At 39.6% G+C, this 22,837-nt stretch overlaps 1 protein-coding gene across 1 annotated transcript in view; it reads left to right on the top strand.

Moving 5' to 3' along the window:
* The window catches only part of LOC124794912 (DNA polymerase epsilon catalytic subunit 1), a 306,938-nt gene that overhangs the window by 256,856 nt on the left and 27,245 nt on the right, over positions 1 to 22,837 (top strand). Inside the window, exon 33 of the mRNA XM_047258614.1 lies at positions 10,935 to 11,064. Coding sequence (XP_047114570.1) covers positions 10,935 to 11,064 — 130 coding nt within the window. The remainder of the gene's footprint in view (positions 1 to 10,934; positions 11,065 to 22,837) is intronic.

Raw genomic sequence — 22,837 nt, 5'->3', positions numbered from 1 at the left:
TTTAGTGACATTTTTAATTGAAGGCAAGTTGTTCACACATGGGTGTTTTGTAATTCAGGAATTTAATGAGGATTTTCTTTTGGGTATGAATTGGACAGTAAAAGTAAACACAGCATTTGATTGGGTTGGAAGAAAACTTGATAGAAACTAGTGAAAGGGAATACATTCAGACAAATTTTGTGAACACACTTGGTGATCAGAGTAATGGAAATTTTGACAGTATCAATTTACTAAAAGAAAATAGATTGGAGAATATTGAAACTCATAGATTTGATACTGATGAAGTTGAATTTGGGAATTTAGTAAATTTGAAAATTTCAGGAACACAAAATTTATCTGGGGAGCAAAAACAATAGTTAGAAAATCTGCTGTGGGAATACAGTGATGTTTTCAGTGACATACCTGGTAGGGTAAAGGGATATCAGTGTGAGCTTCAGGTAAAACCTCATGAACCATTTTTCATAAAACTATACAGTATTGCAGTATCAAAAGGACCTGCTGTTGAGAAAGAGCTGAAAAAGATGGAAGGATGTAATATAATAGAAAGGAGTATCAGTGCATATAATAATCCTCTAGTAGTAGTTTCGAAAAAAGATGGTGGAGTAAGATTGGTTTTGGACTCTAGACACTTAAACAAAATTTTACTCAGACAGACAGACCATCCCGAAAATACTGATGAGTTACTCTATAAATTTACAGATATAAAATATATGTCAAGTTTGGATCTAACTTCGGGTTTTCATCAGGTACCACTTTCGGTTAATTCTAGGAAATATACTACTTTCTTGTACAATGGTAAGAGTTACCAATATTGTGTTGTGCCATTTGGGTTAAATTCTTCTGTTTCAGAATTTATAAGAGCTTTGGATCATGTACTGGGACAAGAACTTGCATCTAAACTGATAATTTATGTAGATGAAATTTTGGTTACAGGGCAAAATTGGGAGGAACATTTTTCGATTTTGAAGTCAGTTTGTGAAAAACTTAGAAAAGGGGGGATGACATTGAAATTAGAGAAATGTAAATTTGCAGTTTCTGAATTAAAATTTTTGGGTCATGTTGTCACAGACAAGGGAATTTTGGCAGATCCAGAAAAAATTAAAGCAATTTCAGAAATTCCTATTCCTAAGACTAAAGAACAATTAAAGTTGTTCTTTGGGTTATGCGGTTATTACCGAAAACACATAAGTGATCAGAGTCTGAATGCACCATGTTTAAGTCAGTTACTTAAGAAAAACACTGTTTGGGTTTGGGATAAAAGTTGTGAGAAAGAGTTTGATAAAATTAAGGAAGAGTTGAGGAAGCAACACTTATTACACAGACCTGATTTTAATTTACCATTTTGTTTGAACTCTGATAGCAGTAATTATGGGCTTGGAGCAGAGTTATTTCAAGAAAGAGTAGAGAATGGAGTTAAGATACATTGTACCATAACATTTGCAAGCAGAATGTTGCTCAAGCATGAGAAAAATTATACAGTCACAGAGAAGGAACTTTTGGCAATTCATTGGGCTTTTACAAAATTTAAAATTTACCTTATTGGACATAAAACCATAGTATTTTCGGATCACAAAGCTTTGAGTTACTTACAAGAGTGCAAATTATACCACAGTAGATTGACCAGATGAGCAATATTTCTGCAACAGTTTGACTTTGAAATCAAACACATAAAAGTTTTTTAAAATGTAGTAGCTGATTAACTTTCAAGGTTACCAATTGGGGGAGAAAAGGAGATTTTTGAACAAGAGGAGGCAAAGCAATTTAAAATTAGATACTTGAAAGGGGTGGAAAATGAGAAAACAATTAGAGCTATGTGTAACAAAATTAGAAAAAATCAAAATTTGGATCAGAGTTGGAAATTAATTAAAGAATGTTTAGGCAAGAAGGGGTATGAGAAACTTGATAAATTTTACAAATTACATAAGGGGATTTTATTTCGGAGAACAGATGTAGGTTCTGATAATTGGAAATTGTGTTGGCCAGAGGCAGATGCCGATAAGCTGATCATTTACATACATGAAAGTTTTGGTCATTGTGGGATACAGAAGTGCATTCAAAAGATACAAGAAGACGTTTATTTTTACAATATTGGAAAGAAGGTAAGAAAAGAATTGGCAACCTGTGACAAATGTCAGAGAGTTAAAGTGAGCAATCAAAGATGTGGTGGAGAGATGCAAAACATTATTCCGGAAAAACCTTTAGATCTTATCGCAGTGGACTTATATGGAATGTTACCAAAGAGTAAAGGTGGTCACTGTTACATATTTGTTATGGTAGATGTATTTTCAAAATTAATTGAACTATATCCAGTGAAAAAAGTTACTAGCCATGAAATTATAATAAAAATTGAAAGAGATTATTTCGCACAGGTGGGTAAACCAAAAGCCGTATTATCAGATAATGGTTCACAGTTCACCTCTAAAATTTGGAGAAAGTTTATTGAAAGATCAAAATTTATTCTCCATCCACCAATCCTGCAGAAAGATATATGAGGGAAATTGGGAGACTTTGTAGAACCAATAGTAGCCATGAACATCCAACCTGGTTTGAGCACATTCGAAATTTTGAAGATATTATGAATAGCCTACAACATAGTTCCACAGGATTTTCACCGTATGAGATTATGTTTAATATTAGACCTCCAAATCTTATATCAGAACTTACTGAATTTCCTAAATGTACACCTTTAACTATGCAAGAGAGAGAAGATATTGTCAGGGAAACTATGAGGAAACAAGGGGAAAAGAGGAATAAAAGACATAACAATGGGGTAAAATTAACCACTTTCAAAATTGGGGATCTTGTTCTGGTCAAATCTCTTGAAAAATCAAAAATGTTAACTTCAGAAATTAAAAAATTCTTTGATATCTATATCGGGCCTTTTGAAGTCATAGAAAATCCACACCGTAATGCTTATCGTTTGGTGTATCCTAAGTCAAAGAAATTATTTGGTCTCAGGAATGTTGAGTCTTTGAAACTATATAAACAGAAATCATAATTTCAAAATTTAAATAACCTATTATCATCTAAAACAAAAGTCCTCCACTGGAATATGCTTGCTAGAACAAAACTACCGGTACAACCAAGTATGTATATTTGCATGTATAAATTAATAATTTGAAGTCACATGTTAATTGAAACTGATGAAAAAACACTGTTGTAACAAAGAATGAGAGAGAGATTTATTTTTACTTTTTTACAAAAAAAAAAAGTCTCCCTAGAGAGCATTTCTGAATTTTTCTAATTTTTGGAAGCTAAGTCTTCCCTGTGGGTGAAGGCATGCATGTGAGGACATGCATGCAAAGGTATAAGTTTCAAAAACAATTTTAGATAAAGCCTCATGATATATGAGCAATTTATTGTTGTTTATACTGATGTTGTGGGGAGCGAAAGTACTCTTCACAAGAATGTGACTTGTAGTAATATTGTAGTAGAGAGGCAAGTGTACATAAATAATTGCAAAAAATTTAGATAATACTGATGTATCTTTAGCTGTACTAAAAGAAGTAAATCATAAGCAAAAAAATATACAAAACAAAGAAAAAACATGAGTAAAAAAAATTCAAAAAAGAAAATCAGAAGTAAAAATATATAAAAGGCAAATATATAGGGAAAAAAACACTACACTATATATGTCCAGTATCATTTTTACTGTACAATATGTAAGCATAATGAAATTAACAGTAATATAAAAAAAAAATTAAATCTTATTTTAGGAAATGAGTTTTACCTTTCTATTATTTTCAATCTGTATGCTGTATGTTAGAATATTTCTCATGTATGTTTTATACCATGTATATTTGTCATGTCAAATAATTTCTTTACTTGAATTTTTTTTGTATGAGATTGATGGGGAAGGATCATTGCAACAACAGCCAGTAACAAGTCCACAGATTCAAAGAGTCCAAATTTGGAAGAGGTTATCAGACTGCATCATTAATGTACTAATTGTGTAATACAGATCCATTACTGAGAGTGTTCGGGATTTTGTTGTATATGTCCATAACAACAAAAGCCCTGGGGAGCAGTTGTAATGGATCTGGGAGATCTGTTATTTTTTTTTACCAGATTTGTCGATACCAAATTGTAAATGTTTTCTTATATTTTTTGTCAGATTTTTTTTATTATAATTTGCCTTATTATATGGTAATTTACTTATATTTTTGTGAGTGAAAGCATATTGATTACTATTAGTAAATGTGTCGAAGAATAGCAAAGAGACTGATTACAAGTGGAAGCTTGTGTGTTGTGTAAAATGTCTTTGACGCTGGAGTCGTCTTTGACTATAGTCAGTCGGCAGTTAACTCTTGGTGTGTGTTGACGGTAGAAGAATGTGCAGGTCGCCGTCATAAATAATTTTGAATTATGTTACTATTTTTTTATACAAACTATAAGAAGAAACTACATTCGAAGAAATGGTATTTGAAGCACCAAAAAATGAGGCAAACACGTTGAACCAGGTCATTTGTGCAGCCGACAAAGACGCATTGTGGAATCATACTCCCAATAGACAACTGAAGCCAAGACCAATTCCGCCTCGTAAACATCTAACGGAAAAGGTACTGTCATGAAATATGCCAAATTTAAGTAAATAAAAAAAAAATGTGAGCGTATTTCAACTTTGTGAGTGGCAACACAGTAGGTAGAATCATCAGGTTGATGTACAGATTTGGAGTCAGGGTGCTTGGGTGTGTGAGTGTTCCTTCTGTCATACAAAATCACACCCCAGATCAACTGGCCTCCTCCTAACCAACACACGGCCATCACTGGCACTGAGGCAGAACCAGGTGTCGTCAGAAAGTACAGCTAACCACCACCCTGCCCTCCAATGAGTTCTTGCTTGATACCACTGAAGTCACAAATAGCAGTGGTCTCGGGGAAGTGGAATGCACGCTACAGGGTGTCTGGCTTGGAGCTGTCATTGATGTAACTGACTTGTAACAATTTGTTGTGTCACTGCAGTACCAAACGTTGCTGCTGCAGATGCAGTACCACACCAGAACCATATGCAAAACACAATGGTCTTCCCTCTTGGGTGTGCCACATGGCCATCTGCAGCCCAGTCTACTTGCGACTGTACGTACTCGCGACCACCGTTGCAAGCAATTGTGTACAGTGGCTAATTCCTGCCAAGCCTTTCTGCAATATCACAATAGGAACATCCAGCTTCTCATAGCCCTATTACATGACCTCGTTCAAACACTATTAGGTGTTGATAGTGGTGTCTTTGTCACCTTAAAGTCAGTCTTGACTAACACCAACTCGCCACATCCAATCTCAAAGATAACTAACACTCATGACACTTACAGCATAATTTACAGGAAACCTGATTGGCTTTCCTCATAATGGCACTACTAGAGCCAATCTTATGTGATGCGTGCAAAATTTGAATACACATTTTTCATATATAAAAACATGCCTCTGACTTTCATTTATGTCACACAACTCCTTGGTGTGGTTTTTTTCCCATTAGTGTATTAGCATATTTGTGTGTAGCATTCTGTGTTAGTTTGCAGAAATTAATTATCAGTTGATAATGATTCAGTATTTTGATTAATAAAAAAAAAAACATCCCAAAGGTGTTCTGTGTTCTATAGGATGCAGGCCAGTCCATTACAGGGATGTTATTGTCGTGTAACATCTTCACCACAGGCCGTGCATTATGAACAGGTGCTCGATCTTGTTGAAAGATGTAATTGTCATCTCCGAATTGCTCTTCAACAGTGGGACGCAAGAAGGTGGTTAAAACATCAATTTAGGCCTTTGTTGTGATAGTGCCACACAAAACAACAAATAGTGCAAGCCTGCTCCATGAAAAACACGACCACACCATAACACCACCGCCTTCGAATTTTACTGTTGGCATTACACATGCTAGCAGATGACGTTCACCGGGCATTCGCCATACCTACACCCTGCCATCGGATCGGCAACATTGTGTACCATGATTCGTCACTCCACACAACGTTTTTCCACTGTTCACTCTTCCAATGTTTACACTCCTTACACCAAGCAAAGTGTCATTTGGCATTTCCCGCCGTGATGTGTGGCTTATGAGCAGCCACTCGACCATGAAAGCCAAGTTTTCTCACCTCCTGTCTGAGTGTCATAGTACTCGCACTCGATCCTGTTGCAGTTAGGAATTCCTATGTGATTGTCTGGATATATGTCTGCCTATTACACATTACAACCCTCTTCAACTGTCGGCAGTCTCTGTCAGTCAACAGACGAGGTCAGTCTGTACACTTTTGTGCTGTACGTATCCTTTCATGTTCCCACTTCACTATCACATCGTAAACAGTGGACCTAGGTGTGTGGAAATATTGCGTGCAGATGAATGACACAAGTGGCACCCAATCACCTGACCCCATTTGAAGTCTGTTAGTTCTGTGGAGTGCCCCATTCTGCTGTATCACAATGTCTAACGATTACTGGGGTCACTGATATGGAGTACCTGGCAATAGGTGGCAGCTAATATGAAAAACGTATGTTTTTTTTGGGATGTCCAGATACGTTCGATCACATAGCGTATGTCTTATTTGTTTTGAACAGAAGTCTGCAGATACCAGTTACTGAATGGTGGCCCCTATCTTGATTGCACATGAGGCTGGATTCTTCCTGTACATCGGTCAAGAGGCCTGAAGATAGCCCAGTGAAATGGCAAAACAGGTTGCATAAATAAATTACATTCAAAATATAGACAGCTGAAGGTGCTATTGATTTTACATTCATCCGCAGTCCCTCAATCATCCCGTATGAAAATAGATCAAGAAAAGCTCTCTGCTCATATAAGGACAACCATTGCATGATCATTTTTAACCATAAATGAGAGTATACTAAGCAAGTCTTAAGTATTTTTAGGTTGCAATGATAGATTCAGTGTTTCTCAAAAATATTTTAAAAGTGACTCTTTGATGCTGATTGACCATCTCATGACAGTAACTAAAAATAGCAAGACCACAGGGAATAAACAATATACATCTTCCAAATTACCAGTACTTAAAAGGTTAGAATCCACACACTTCTTATAAATAAAATTCCTCTATTGAAAGGTGAGCTTTTAGTTTCAGAGTATAATTTACCGCACAATTGGAATAATGAAGAATATTTGACAATGATAAGTCCGGGCCAATTTAAATTTATGATTTGGTCATTAATATCATACATTTTGTAATGCCATAACAGAAACTATCCTCATTAATCCAAGAACAAAGAGGAAAATTCATCGGCTTAAAGTCACTGGTGGCCACTAGATGACAGACACTGCCCCTTACCCACAGCAGCGAGCATTCCCTCCAACCAACGAAAGTGACAAGGGTGGGTAGTGGTGTGCTGCCAAGCAACATGTGTGCAACATACCACACATACCACTCTCAACCACTGGTGACCACAGGAATGTGGCTAGCTTGCCCAGGCTGAGTGGTTGGTGTCTCTGCTTAGTACAGATGCAGTACTACAGCTAAATGAAGCAATGGAAGTGCCCACTAGCTAAATATTGTAATAAATGCATTGAAATCTACCCTAATTGCAGTACGCTAGAGGTGACAAGTTTCTGATCAGGGTTTCAGAGGTTTCCCCAATCCATAAGGATGGGATGCGGATGTGGTCAGCTGCAGTACTATGCAAAATCATTGAAACTAGATGTTAATGCCATGCAGTTGTTGTTTCTCTTAAAGTAACTTTCTTGACTGATCATGCTATGAGGAATAAATGTGAATGGGTTGTTTGACAGCACATGGTGCGTACAGTTTGACAATTTAAAGTCTGCTAATAATCAATAAATTTACCATGCCAACGATACAGTAAGAAGAAGAAGAAGAAGAAATGTCTTATTACAGAGGAACAGAGCAGAGATCAGATATTTTAAGAAGAAAATTAAGAATAATATTACAGGCATGGAATGAATCTCAAACAAAATAGCAAGACTTGGTTCAAAAATGAAGAAAAGGTATAGCATGAAAATTGTCTGTCTGAGCACCAGCATGCTCATATTCTGATGAAGAGTTTACCTCTAAAAAGAGTTATAGAAACAGATAAATGACAGGTATCCCACTACAAGTTGATAATAGGGCCTTTTAATGTATGGGCAGCATAAAAGCTGAAGAAAAATTCTTCAGTGTCACGCTACTGCACAATGTAGTTGCCTGTGTGTATGTGAGTGTGTAGCTACCACTCAGTGCTCCAGTTGTACAGTGATCAGTTGCCCTCATTCTTTTGATTGTTTGTATGCCACCCAGGACTTTCCAGTTTCAATTAACAGTACAGAGAGTTCTCTAACAGGAGAGGTATCAAGAATGGTGTCCCACAGGTTCTTGGGTCCCTTATTGTTCTTAATATATACTAATGACTTACCACTCTATATTCAATAAGATGCAAAGCTAGTTCTTTTTGCTGATGATACAGGTATAGTAATCACACCCCAAGAAACAAGAATTAGCTGAGGAAATTGCAAATAATGGCTTTAAGAAAATTATTAAGTGGTTCTCTGCAAATGGACTATCACTAAATTTTGAGAAAACACAGTATATACAATTCTGTACAAATGGCATAACACCATTGATAAATATAGACTATTAACAGAAGGCTGTTGCTAAGACAGAATCAAATATTCAAAATTTCTGGGCATGTGGATTGATGAGAAATTGAATTGGAAGATGCATATGGATGATCTGCTGAAATGATTAGTTTATTGCAAATTTTGGCGATGGCAATGGAAATGAGCGTTTGGCGTCATTGGCCGGGAGGCCCCTCGCGGGGCAGGTCCAGCCGCCATACCGCAGGTCTTATTACATTCGGCGCCACATTGGGCGACCTGCACGCCGGATGGGGATGAAATGATGATGAACACAACACAACACCCAGTCCCTGAGCAGAGAAAATCTCCGACCCAGCCGGGAATCGAACCCGGGCCCAGAGGACGGCAATCCGTCACGCTGACCACTCAGCTACTGGGGCGGACATTTTGGCGATAAACATATCAGTAAGTTAACCTACTATACCTGTTTCGTTTACTGCTTTCATATGACATCATATGATTCATCATTACGAGAAAAAGTATTCTTTGCACAAAAGTGTGTAATCAGAATAATAGCTGGAGCCCACCAAAGACCACCTTGCTGACATTTATTTAAGGACTCGGTATATTCACAGTAGCTTCAGATTTCATATATTCACGTATGAAATTTGTTATTAATAACTCACCCCAATGCAAAAATAACAGTGAAGCGCTTAGCTACAACACTAGAAGAAAGGGCCATCATCACTAACCTGGGTTAAATGTGACTTTGGCACAGAAAGGTGTGAATTATGCTGCCTCAGAAATCTTTGGTCATTTGCCAAATAGCAATAAAAGTCTGACAGATAGTCAACCAACCATTAAAAACAAATTAAAAGAATTTCTGAATGGTGACTCCCTCTACTCAATAGATGAATATTTAGATATGAAGTAGTAACTGTAAAATAAAATAAACAAATTATTTTGTGTAAAGAAAACTTACATCAAAGTGACACATTCCATATCATTATGAAATGTCGTTATTCATTATCTATGGAACAAGTATTAATGTATGTATGCATATACTGAACAGGGTAACAGATGTAGTAAAAGTCAATCTTCAGTAAGTAGAAGATAGTCCAATGAAAACCTCATACACTGATGCCCACGTATAAAACTGTAGCAAATGTTAACAGCAGTTAGTTACATTTGCTTTATAATTTAGTCCACAATACCATTGTAACATAATCACGTGATCAAGGGACATGTTATTCCATTAAGTGAGCGCAACACCTTCACACGTGCAGCGAAGGTCAGTTATTGGAATGTTGTTCATTGGCGATTGCTAGTCACTAATTAATTCTGTCACTGATGGAGTTGCTTGTGCATCAGTAATACCCAAAACCCTCATCAGTGGTGTCATGAAAATCCCCTTACTGTTATGGAAAAACATTTTGACATTGGTCCTCGGTAAATGTGTGGGTTGGTGTAATCACCAATGAGATAATTACATTTGTAGTATGAACAGTGAATTACCATACTAGTCATCTTTATTGGTCAACAATATCATCATACTGCATCCTATTTAATGATTTAGGTGTTGTGATTGATGAAAAATAGAGTGCTACTTTCACAAAAAAATTACACATTAGAAAGATATCTGCATTTTGTATTTATGAGTCAGTGGTGGAATGTACGAGAATGTAATTTAAACTGTAAATTATGTGTGTTATTTTACATCAAGAAGTTGCTTCTATAATTTATTACATGCTCCGAATCATTTTTATGACATGTCTTGTATGCACAGCATTCAAACACCTGTAACTTTGTGTGTACTGATAACTGTAAATATGTTTGTATCAATATTTTAATACAGAATTGTCCTTTCTGCTGCATCCTAAAATATTTATTTTTTTATCCCAAAAATGTACATAATTTTCTAAGAAAATAGAACTTTGTGTGTATTCTGACTCAGGAACTGCCATTTACTTACAAGTTTCAATATTGTAATTTCCATGTTATATTTAGAAGTAAGTAAAAGGCTGATCGTCTGCACTGGGAATAGTAACTGCTTGATATAACAGTCTCACCAAGAAGAGAGACAAAATTAATGCTTTTTACAGTTTTAATATTGATATTTGCACATCATGGAGGTGCTTCTGTACTTTGTGTGTGAGAACTTGCTTTCTATGAGAATGCCATGTACTCACAGCAATGAGTGGTAACAACTCAATTGGTTCTGGCATTGGCGGAAGACAAGTGACATTGAAAGTGTGGTCTTTGATCTTTTCCCTATTCTTCAGAGTAACTTGAATGTATTTGTCCTTATACTCCTATTAACATTTTTGCTGTATTATTGTTCCCAGTTTCAAATCATCCCACAGTAGTGCAGTGTAGATGTTGCAGTATGCGGTTACTGATAGAAATAAATATTTTGCAGGATGACAGAGTCTATACAGGAGAAAGCTCGCAAACATAGACCCACTGCTGATGATGAAGTATCACCATTATTAATAAACTCAACAGTCAATAAGAATCCAGCATTAGAATTTGTTAAGGCAGTGTGCAAGGTACTTGTATTTCATTGTTAACTATTTTTTAATTATTAATTTAATAATGCACTGACTAAGCACAGTTTAATTGAACACTTGGATCTCAAAAAATTATAATTTTCTTGTGTAATTTTTGGAAACAACTGAAATTTTGCAATTTTTCTGTTATTCTTTATACACTAGAACTTTCAAAATCTGAGGACGTTCCAATAACATCATTTCAGTAAAAAAATTTCACCTCCGTATTCCAATACAGTGGAATATGCAGAATATGCATTTATGATATATTTGATTTTTTTTTCTGGAATATCTTCCAGATTTAGATAGCTTCTAAAGTTGTACAAACACTCAGTGTTAATGCACTGTCTTTCTTGTTTTTAGGCCTCCTTTTTTCCACAGTTGCAGTTGTACAAATAATGTAGATTATATACCATGTTTTGTGACTGTAATAAAAGTCCTTATTTTCCTTCAACATCTGTCACTGTTGCTATAATAGTTGTTTCTTTGTGATAACTAGTTGCATCTGTGTAATGGTTAATGGTGAGGAATAATGTACAACATGTTGTATCTGAGTAATGAGTATAATGCATTTTTGGTTACTTGCATGTAGATTGGTGGGAACCATTTGCTTACACTTAAATCTAAGGCTATTGTCTGAAAATGGCCGTGCTTGCCCAAAACTAGTCACCACAAAGAAATTATTATCACAACTGTGATGGATGTGGCAGCCATGCAGCAAAAACACATGAACAGACCAGAGCTGCTCATGGTCGGCCCAAGTTAGCTGCATCAGATATCCGCGGCATGCATACCTGTCAATAGGCAAAATTGTGGCAACGTGTGGTGCCCACGAATGCAACAGAAAAAGCTACGGGCAGTGCAAACTAAGGTGCCATACAGTATGGACACTTATTTCAAGACTCTATAACTTCAATCCGCAGGCCACATGGGTCGAGCTTTACACGAGCTCCCCACAGACTCGTACAGAAGTTTGTTTGGTGCTTCCCATTCGTTTCCACTTTCACTTTGTCCCATCTGCAAAATACACAGCACCCTGCGATCCCGAGGAAAAAGTTCATTTCGTTCTGGACACGTGTCCCCTCTTCTCACCCAATCGGATGACACACTCGTCATCGAGGAGTGTACATCCTCTGACATCAGTGTTCAAGTGGAACTGTTAAGCAAAGACAATTATCGCGATCGCTGGTTAATGGACATTGCAGTCTGATTTCATTTTTGTCACTTGTTCATTTACTCATTTGGCAGAATAAATACATTTTTGGCAAGTGTAGTTATCAGCTGTCGTTACCACACAGTCACCGTAGCTTACATCCTGAACAGAGTGCATGGGTGAGATAGTAAAGTCGGCTCACTGGATGACTAGCATGTAAGTGGCGATACCCACATGTTCCCCCTTCACTGGTGACCCCGACGTGACCGCTAGGCTAAATACGTGGTGACGCACTTTCATCACTGTGACGTGAAACCGCGAGTGATGTAACATGTACTCCCTCATGTACTTAGAATGAATTTTTGAACAAACCATTGTGAACTAGGTGCTAAAGCAAGATAATGACTTTGGAAAAGCTGCAAAAGACAGTAGACAAAAGACAATAGATGAGCTGCTAACACGCAACCAGTGACTGGAGAGTGAGCTACAGGCACTCTCCGCACGCACAGTCTCTGCCCACCTGGTACCAGCTGGCCACACCAGCACCTCCCACTGTTATAGGAGCGGCGGCAAGCACAGGACGTGTGTTGATTAGGCTGCCGCTCTTTTGGCCCTGCAACCCAATCATGTGGTTCAGCCAAGGGGAGGGGATTTTCTTGAGAAACATCACCATATGCGGCCTCGCCAAATTCAAATACGTCGTGAGCCAACTAGATCAAGACTACGCAGCCGAAGTGCGGGACATAATCACCACCCCGCCGACACAGTCTTCATATAACTGACAAAAACAGGAGTTAATACGGCAAATTTTATAATCTCAGCAATAACAGGTGCATCACTTGCTGGCCCAAGAGGAGTGCGGCGACAGGAGGCCATCTCAGCTTATGCACCATATGCGGAGTCTTGCACAGTCTGACATGGTCCGAGACTCGCTGTTGCATGTTATCTGGATGCGCAGCCTTCTAGCACAACAGCAAACAGAATTGCAGCTGTATGCAGTCACAGACTTGGCTGATCGGTACATGACATGCTTGCAACGGGGCTCAATACCACTGCCATGGCAGCCTACAATGCCGTTGCCATGCCAGCAAATTTGCCTCCGCACCGATACCCATCTGCTGCAGCCACTGGCGCATGGATGCAAACCTGCCCCAACTAGTTCAGGACTTGGCCACACAGGTGGCAGCAGTCAACACACAGGTCGACCGGTTGGCCCACTCATGGACAGAGGGCAGTAGGTGCCGTAGCAGCAGCAGGTCCCAATACCGCCTATCTTGCTTGCACAGTTGGTAGTGCAGTACCAGCCGTTCTGGAGGTACGTCAGTGACGTTAGAGCAGCAGCAGAGCAGGCTAGGCTGGTATCATTCCCACATTGGCAAGGAATTGACAAAGGTTTGTCCTCCCTGCTCGCACCCAAATGTCAGCTGCAACCAGGACTAGGTGCAAGTGGCTTCAGTGCAACATCCAGGCATCTCTTCGCAACTGAACAGGCTGGCAGTGTGAAGTACCTTGTGAACACAGGTTCCGATTGTCTATTTTCCCCCGATGTATGCTAAGAAGCTGCCAGAAGGCTGAGGTGCTGTCTATTATGGCATCAAAGACTTCAACAATAAAAACATGGCAGTCATCACCGAAATTTAGACCTTGGACAGTGTGGCACGTTCCTTTGGACATTTGCTGTGGCTGATCTCGTCAAGCCAGTCCTGGGTGCGGATTTCCTTGGCCCCTACAACTTATGAGCCGATATCGTGAACACCCTGCTGATTGATTCGATGGCAAATTTCAAATTAGCGATGGCCGACCACTTTCTTCAACGTTAAACCAATGAAGTCCCCCAGAATGTACGCAGACATACTGGACAAATTTCCAGAGCTCACTCGCCCGCCTGGTGCACCGAGGGATGTCAAAACATTTGATGGTCAACTAAATTTTGACTACACCCAGCCTACTCACCTCGTGCCGTCCATTCTGACTTGCGCCCAAGCGACTCGCTGAAGCAACGGCTGAGATCAAGGCCATGTTGCGACATGGCATTGTTCGACCATCATGCAGCCCATGGTCCTCTGCCCTGCAGTGCTGGAACACCTATTGCGAAAGGAAGGACTCCTCTTAACTGGACGGATGCAATGAAGAGAAGCTTTATTAAGTCCAAATGAAGCCTTGCAGAAGCAACGCTGCTCGCTCACCCTGTGCATAACACTAAACTAGCCATGGCCATGGTCATGGATGCTAGCCAGTCAGCCATTGGAGCAGTGCTTCAACAATGCTTCAGTGGCAGCCAATTGGTTTCTTCTCATGAAAGCTTTCAGAGTCACAATGTGCATGAAATGCTTACAATCACGAGTTGCTTGCAATGTTTGAGGCAGTAAAATACTTCTGCCCATCAGTAGAAGCTCGTCCCTTCATAATTTTCACTAACCACGCATTTGCAGGCAATAATAGCAATTGTGTGCCGTGCCAATTGCGGCAGTTGGAGTATGTGTCACAGTTCTCCACAGACATCCATCATATTTTCAGAATTGACAACATCGTTGCTGACTACCTGTTCCGCACTTGTGCCGTTAACTCTCCTCCCGTGAACTCGGAGGACTTTGCCGAAGGACAGAAGAATGACAAACTTTCAACAGGCACACACTGCTTGGTTCTCCTGGAGAAATTCAAGCGCACTGCTTTCAACCGTGTCCACAGACTGTCACACCCCCACGTCAACTCCACTTTGTTACTCATGGCAGTGCATTTCATCATGTGTTTCCAAGTATGCGTAATAACGATTGGTTATTTGATTGTGCTCTGGAAATTGTCTTAAATGCCATATTATGTCATTTTATTCTCATTTACATTGACATTTTGTTTTGGATTTTACATTTTGGAATATGAGTTAGGAATGGTGTGTAGTGCCACACTGTACAAATACTTCTATAAAAACACGTGAAAGTGTGTAATCAATGGGCAAGCACCTGCAATGCGTGCCTAAGTCGAAAGGCACACTCTCGCACTTGTCAGCACCTTTCCCGATGTGACAAGCTGTTTTACACATGTCCATGTCGACATTGTGGACCGTCTCCCTCTGTCCCAAGGCAAGCATTATCTGCTGACAATGGTAGACTGCTTGCCGGAGGTAACACCTGTAGCGGACATCATTGCCAACACCATAAGCACAGACTTCGCCAACACCTGGGTGGCATGCTTCAGCTGCCCTAGTCATGTTACAGTGGATTGCAGCTGCCAGTTTGACTATGCACTGTTCAGTTGCTCGACTGTGTGGCGTGCAGTTACACAGAACTACCAGCTACCATCCGGCATCTAATGACATAATCGAGCTGCTCCATTGAACACTAAGAGCCACTCTAGCTTGTCACAGCACTGCCTGGACAGATGCATTCAGGTTCGGCTGCAAGTAACACAGAAATAAGAGATTGGCACTTCTCTAGCCGACCTTATGTATGGACAATCTTTCGCCATCCCTGGTGATTTTACGGAGGAGGCACCATCACAGTGCGATGCATCGGCCCCTCCACTGGCAGAACATCTGCACACCCACATGGCCTGCCTATGATCAAATGCACCGTCTCGGCGTGGCGCCGACAAAGTGTCCATACACGCCGACCTACAGTGTTGTACACACATCATGCTGCATAGTGACACAGTACAGCCAGTGTTTTGGCCCCCGTACTCAGGTCCACACCGCGTCATCACCTATGGCAAGAGAACATTCGACGTTGAGTGCAACGGCAAGCCGACCAAAGCATTAATCGACCGAGTCAAGCTGGCTTATGTCTTGACCACTTCCTCTACCACTGGTCAGGCAGGCCCCCCACCTGTGACTGCCAATGACGCAGACACGCAGCCAGCTGTCATCAGGTGCACTGCAGCCTCACCCCCACCCTACTTTGCACAACCAGCTGGCACAGTCGACCAGGGGTCCTATTCTGTATCTTTCAACTGTTCTGATGATCAAGTAGCCTTATTTTCGATGGAGAGCCCTCATGTTATTTTGAAAGAGATGCCGCAGGGTTCTAGCTCGTCAAGGCACTGTTGTCAGTTCTCCTCACGCCAACCAATCAAAAGCAAGGTGCCGCAGACCCATGCATGTACGCTGCAGCGTGCACAGCGCCACAAACCCGAAGGGCTAGCAGCCGACACAGGCACATTATTCTTTGCAGTTCCAAAAAGTGTGTTTAGAGTATATAGTACTGTTCAAATTTTGCTCATCGTGTGTTTCCAAGTATGTGTAATAACGATTGGTTATTTGATTCATTTTATTCTCATTTACATTGACATTTTGTTTTGGATTTTACATTTTGGAATATGAGTTAGGAATGGTGTGTAGTGCCACACTGTACAAATACTTCTATAAAAAAACATGAAAAATTGTTTAAGAGAGTGTGAAAGGATAAGAAAATGTGTAGAATGTGGTCGTAACTCACTCCTACAGATCCAAATGATGAAGTAGCCTACTTCCCTATATTACACATCAACAATTTGAGTCTAAAAAACAAAATTTGAAAAATCCCTTTTCGTGGGCATGTGGTGAGTGCAAGTATTGAAAGTTTGTCGTAGTTTATAACATACATCTGATAAATCAAAATGTTTCATATATGGTGGTATAGGCTAAAAATATTATGGCAAGGATCTTTCATCTCTGTCGACTACTGTTAAGGATCCAATCGCAGATAAATACTTGTGACAAGCAAGAGTTATAAAGATGATTGCTGTTAATTTCATTCATAGTAATGTAAGTTGTGCTCTTAGATTCCTGTCTAACCACACACTACGAAATCGCTACATATTCAGAAAAAAAATGGTGAATTGCTTGTGAAAATCAAAAAGAAAAATGTCACTGTTGGTTGTTTCACACACAGCAATTTCATCTGCAGCAGTTTCATTTTTCTAAACATACGGAAGTCACAAAATCAAAGATACTTATTACTGAGAAGGTGCACACTTAAATGTAAATAACAATGAATATTGCAGAAAAATACGTAACTTTCATGAGTAACAAAGTCTCAGAATGTGTTACAAAAATGAAAGGGGGGGGGGGGTGAGAGAATTACACCTGGCGGGACATAAACCTACAATCTACAGCATTACTGTGTCTTGCCTTATCCACTTGGCCATGACAACTACCGTGGGACCAGCTGTCCAGATTTAAATAAATAGAGATGCAGGCTCACATTGTCACTGAACGATGCAGACTTAAGTCACAAATGCCTGAAATTTTGGAAGGTTTCCACTGTCAGGCTTCGTAAAATTTCTGTCCATTATGACTAAAAAGTTGTAAACATGTTTCGATAGTTAATAAATAAACCATTTGCGGGAAAAAAGTACGCAAAGTCACAAGTATTTCAGCTAACACTCGTGTCAGATATGTAAGCAGAGCCAACATCTTGTAATTTAATGTTTTTTAAGCTCTTAATTACGTAAAAATAGCGGGTGTTTTGTGAGAATATTGACCGAAAATGTTTCTTTAATGTTATAATCATTCACAGTAAAAACAGTACAAATCATATTTCTAACAAAGGAAAACAGTCTTTTATGAACTCACTTTCCATTCGGATGCATCCTGGTGGTTCTTCAGTAAAACATAATCACTAAGCCCAAAACTAAAACCACGCAACATTTCTAAAATAACAAATTCTAGCTGTAAACAAGTCACACTGAACCGAATGAGTGGCGTTATCGAAATCTAACCACCTCTCGGTACAGTTGTCAGAAAATCAGCGGGAGGGCTGATCAGTATCAGACCTCAGAAGCTTACAGAATAGCAACTTCGGATTAAGAACTGCACCGATAGATATGAACATTACAGAATAGGGTCCCAGGCCACACTCACCACAAGTGCCCGGGCCACCCCCACCGCAGCCACCAGCAGACTACGTCACGCCGTCCAGCTGCCGCGTCCAATCCAAATGACCATGCTGCATCATGCCATCACCTGCAGTAGACACCCACTGTACTTGCGCAAGTGTATACACTTCTTGTGATCGCTGTACCGAAGCATTGAGTCTGGACTGAATCCCAGGGCCGAGCTCCCGCAATCTCACGTGTCTGTGAAGTATGAACAGTGAAGCTCATAATGCTTTATTTTGCTACCTCTTGTTGTCAGTTTTTCTTTCAAGACAACATCTTTTCAAGTAATTCACAGCCAGCACTGCCTGCCTCTACTGTCGCTAGCCAGCTGTGCAAGGACACGCCCACTGTGCACCTTGGTGCTGACATCACACGTCACCACGCAATCACAGCTGACTGGCCCACCTCCATCACGCTCACACTGACGTCAGAATGAAACATGCGGAACCCAAATATCTGTCACACAAGCTGGACAGCTGCACTTTCTCATAGCTTCTGAGCTCTGCTCTCGAAGAGGGGATCTGTGTGGCAGCTGTGCTGCAAAAATACGTGAAAGTACCAGAGCCGCTCAAGGCTGGCCCAAGTTAGTTGCATCATATATCCTTCGGCATGCATAGCTGCCAATAGGCAAAACTGTGGCAACGTATGATGTGCACAAATGCGGGTCAGCAGAAAAAGCAACAGGCAGTGTGAACTGAGCCATTGTATAGTAAAGATGTGTATTCTGGGAGTCTATAACTTCAGTCCGCAGACCACATGGGTTTAATGCGAGTTCCCCACAGACCCATGCGGAAGTTCGGTTGGCACTTCCCGTTCATTTCCACTTTTGCTTTGTTGCGTCCACGAAATACAAGGTGCCTTGCGATTGTGAGAAACAGGTTCATTTCGTTCTGTACACACATCAACTGTTCTCACGCAATTGGATGACGCGCTTATACCAAGGAGTGTACAGCCTCCGGGACTGGTGGAACTGTTATGCAAAGACAATTATCGCGATCACCAGTTAATGGTCATTGCAATTTGATTTCATTTTGTCACTTGTTTATTTACTCATTTGGCAGAATAAATACATTTTTGGCAAGTGTAGTTATCAGTTCTCATTACCACACCATCACCATAGCCTACATCCTAAATGAGGTGCATAGGTGTGCCTGTAAAGCTGCCTCAATGCACAACTGACATGTAAGCAGCGATAGCCACACGTTCCTGTTTCACGGGTATTGAAGGAAAATTAAGATATTAATAATCCAAGTTATTGTTGAAACTTCATACACATGCAATAAAAGTCTTATTTATACCATATATTAACTTTCATTTCAAAGCACTCTCCAGTGGTCGTTGTACCAGTGTGGTTTGTCGTACAAACCTGTCTGTCAAGATCGTAAATAGTTCTCATATTTTTCATTACTACTATTAAGTAGTGTTAAGTTACAATTCTTTCTCACAGTTTTTTGCTTCCTACTTCATTCATAATGTTCTTTCACACATAGTTGCACTAGTTTTAGAACATTCCACTTTACTGGTGCTGGATATATTTTCATTTCCATGTTGTGTAGATGCACTCACACCTCTTCTATTTTCTTTTGTGATGTAACTTCTGTGGGTACATCTCATTGTTTTGTTAAACCTATTTTTCTGTGTATTTATCTACTGCATATTCATTAGCTTAATAATGTTTGGTTATAGATGTTTAATTAGTCATTTGTGTGTTTCTCTTCTGTGACTGCATTTTGAATACAGCAGTCTTCTTCTAGTGTTGAGCTACATTCACACTGAGAGATTTGTCATGTATGCTTACGCCCATCACATGAGCTGTGGCACATGTTGCAAGTTCCAGCAACATGTGTGTGCAACATCAACACTAGAATTCTGAGAAATACTCTGTTCTGACATAAGTGACTGTATCCATATGCTCATCGAAAACTCTGCACTAATCCCTGATAAAATTTTCTGCTGTGAATGCACAGGCAGACTCGTGGTGTTGCTTCTTGGGAGCAAGTGATCAGCTGTGCATATTCAGTAGCAGATTGTGAAAATGGAGTGAACAGAAAATAAACCCATTAAACTAATTGAAGAATATTCCAAAAGGTGTTCATTATTGGATCCTACATTCCCCCATGGTCTACAAACTTAACAAATGTTCACCCTGGAAGACATCAGGATCAGATAGAGAAGAGTCGTACATATCGAAGTGGTACACCTCTGATTTGTTGCTCTTTCTGAACAGTGTAAACAAGCAAAGAATGAGTTTATGCACTTGTAAGTAAGTTAGAGCGTATTTATTATACATGAGTTTTATTGTTGTTGTTGCTATCTGCAGTCCAGAGACTGGTTTGATGCAGCTCTCCATGCTATTCTATCCTATGTATACCTCCTCATCTCCAAGTAACTACTGCAACCTACATCCTTCTGAATCTGCTTAATGTATTCCTCTCTTGGTTTCCCTCTACGATTTTTACCCTCCACGCTTCCCTCCAATACTAAACTGGTGATCCCTTCTTCTAGTCAGGATGTGCCTCAAATTCCTCATCTCCCCAGTTCTGTTCAGTACCTCCTCACTAGTTACGTGATATTCCCGTCTAATCTTCAGCGTTCTTCTGTAGCACCATGTTTAGAAAGCGTCTATTCTCTTCTTGTCTAAACTATTTGTCGTCTATGTTTCACATATATACCTAGCTCCACACCATACAAATACTTTTGGAAAGGTCTTCCTGACAATTAAATCTGTACTCGATATTAACAAATTTCTCTTCTTCAGAAAAGCTTTCTTTGCCACAGCCAGTCTACATTTTATATCCTCTCCACTTCGACCACATCAGTTATTTTGTTTCCCAGATAGCAAAACACATCTACTACTTTAAGTCTTTTCATTTCCTAATCTAATTCCGTCAGCATCACCTGATTTAATTAGACTACATTCCATTATCCTCGTTTTGCTTTTGTTGGTGTTCATCTTATATCCACCTTTCAAGACACTGTCCATTTTCTTCAACTGGTTTTCCAGGTCCTTTGCTGTGTCTGACAGAATTGCAATGTCATCGGTAAACCCAAAAATTTTTATTTCTTCTCCATGGATTTTAATTCCTACCCCAAATTTTTCTGTTGTTTTCTTTACTATACAGATTGAATAACATTGGGGATAGGCTACAACTCTGTCTCACTCCCTGCTCAATCACTGCTTCCCTTTCATGCCCCTCAACTCTTATAATTGCCATTTGGTTTCTGTGAAAATTGTAAATAGCCTTTCGCTCCCTGTATTTTACCCTTGCCACCTTCAAAATTTGAAAGAGAACACTCCAGTCAATATTGTCAAAAGCTTTCTCTGAGTCTACAAATGCTAGAAATGTAGGTTTGCCTTTCTTTAATCTGTCCTCTAAGATAAATCGTAGGGTCAGTATTGCCTTGCACGTTCCAACATTTTCACAGAATCCAAACTTATCTACCCCGAGGTCGGCTTCTATCAGTTTTTCCATTCGTCTGTAAAGAATTCGTGTTAGTATTTTGCAGCCATAAATTATTAAACTGATTGTTCAGTAATTTTCACATCTGTCAACACCTGCTTTCTTTGGGATTGGAGTTGTTATATTCTTCTTGAAGGCTGAGGCTGTTTCACCTGACTCCTACATCTTGCTCACCAAATGGTAGAGTTTTCTCATGGCTGTCTCTCCCAAGGCTGTCAGTAGTTCTAACGGGATGTTGTCTACTCCCGGGGCCTTCTTTTGACTTAGGTCCTTCAGTGCTCTCTCAAATTCTTCATGCAGTGTCATATCTCCCATTCCATTTTCATCTACATCCTCTTCCATTTCCATAATATTGCCCTCAAATACATCACCCTTGTAAAGACCCTCTATATACTCCTTCCACCTTTCTGCTTTCCTTCTGTGCTTAGGACTGGTTTTCCATCTGAGCTCTTGATGTTCATAAATTTTTTTCAATTTTTTCCAAAGGTCTCTTTAATTTTCCTGTAGGCACTATCTATCTTACCTCTAGTGTTATATGCTTCTACATCCTTGTATTTCTCCTCTAGCCATCCCTGCTTACCCATTTTGCATTTTCTGTCGATCTCATTTTTGGGACGTTTGTACTCCTTTTTGCCTGCTTCATTTACTGCATTTTTATGTTTTCTCCTTTCGTCAGTTAAATTCAGCATCTCTTCTGTTACCAAAGGATTTCTATTAGCCCTCGTCTTTTTACCTACTTGATCCTCTGTTGCCATCACTATTTCATCTCTCAAAGCAACCCATTCTTCTTCTATTGTATTTCTTTCCCCTGATCTTATCAATCGATCCCTAATGCTCTCTCTAAAACTCTCTACAACCTCTGGTTCTTTCAGTTTATCCACGTCCCATCTTCTGAAATTCCTACCTTTTTGCAGTTTCTTCAGTTTTAATATACAGTTTACAACCAATGAATTGTGGTCAGAGCCAGCATTTGCTCTTGGGAATGTCTTACATTTTAAAACCTGTTTCCTAAATCTCTGTCTTACCATTATATAATCTGTCTGAAACCTTCCCATGCCTCCAGGGCTCTTTCACGTATACTACCTTCTCTCATTATTCTTAAACAAAGTGTTAGCTATGATGAAGTTGTGCTCTGTGCAAAATTCTACCAGGTGGCTTCTTAAATTCCTTACCTCCTGTCCATATTCATCTACTACTTTTCCTTCTCTTCCTTTTCCTACAATCATATTCCAGTCCCCCATTACTATTACATTTTCGTCTCCCTTAATTACTTGTATAATTTCTTTTATCACATCACACATTTCTTCAA

The sequence above is a fragment of the Schistocerca piceifrons genome, chromosome 4 (genome assembly GCF_021461385.2).
Source record: "Schistocerca piceifrons isolate TAMUIC-IGC-003096 chromosome 4, iqSchPice1.1, whole genome shotgun sequence".
NCBI lineage: Eukaryota > Metazoa > Arthropoda > Insecta > Orthoptera > Acrididae > Schistocerca > Schistocerca piceifrons.
Note: the sequence above shows the minus strand (reverse complement) of the source record. Positions and strands in the feature narration are given on the sequence as shown.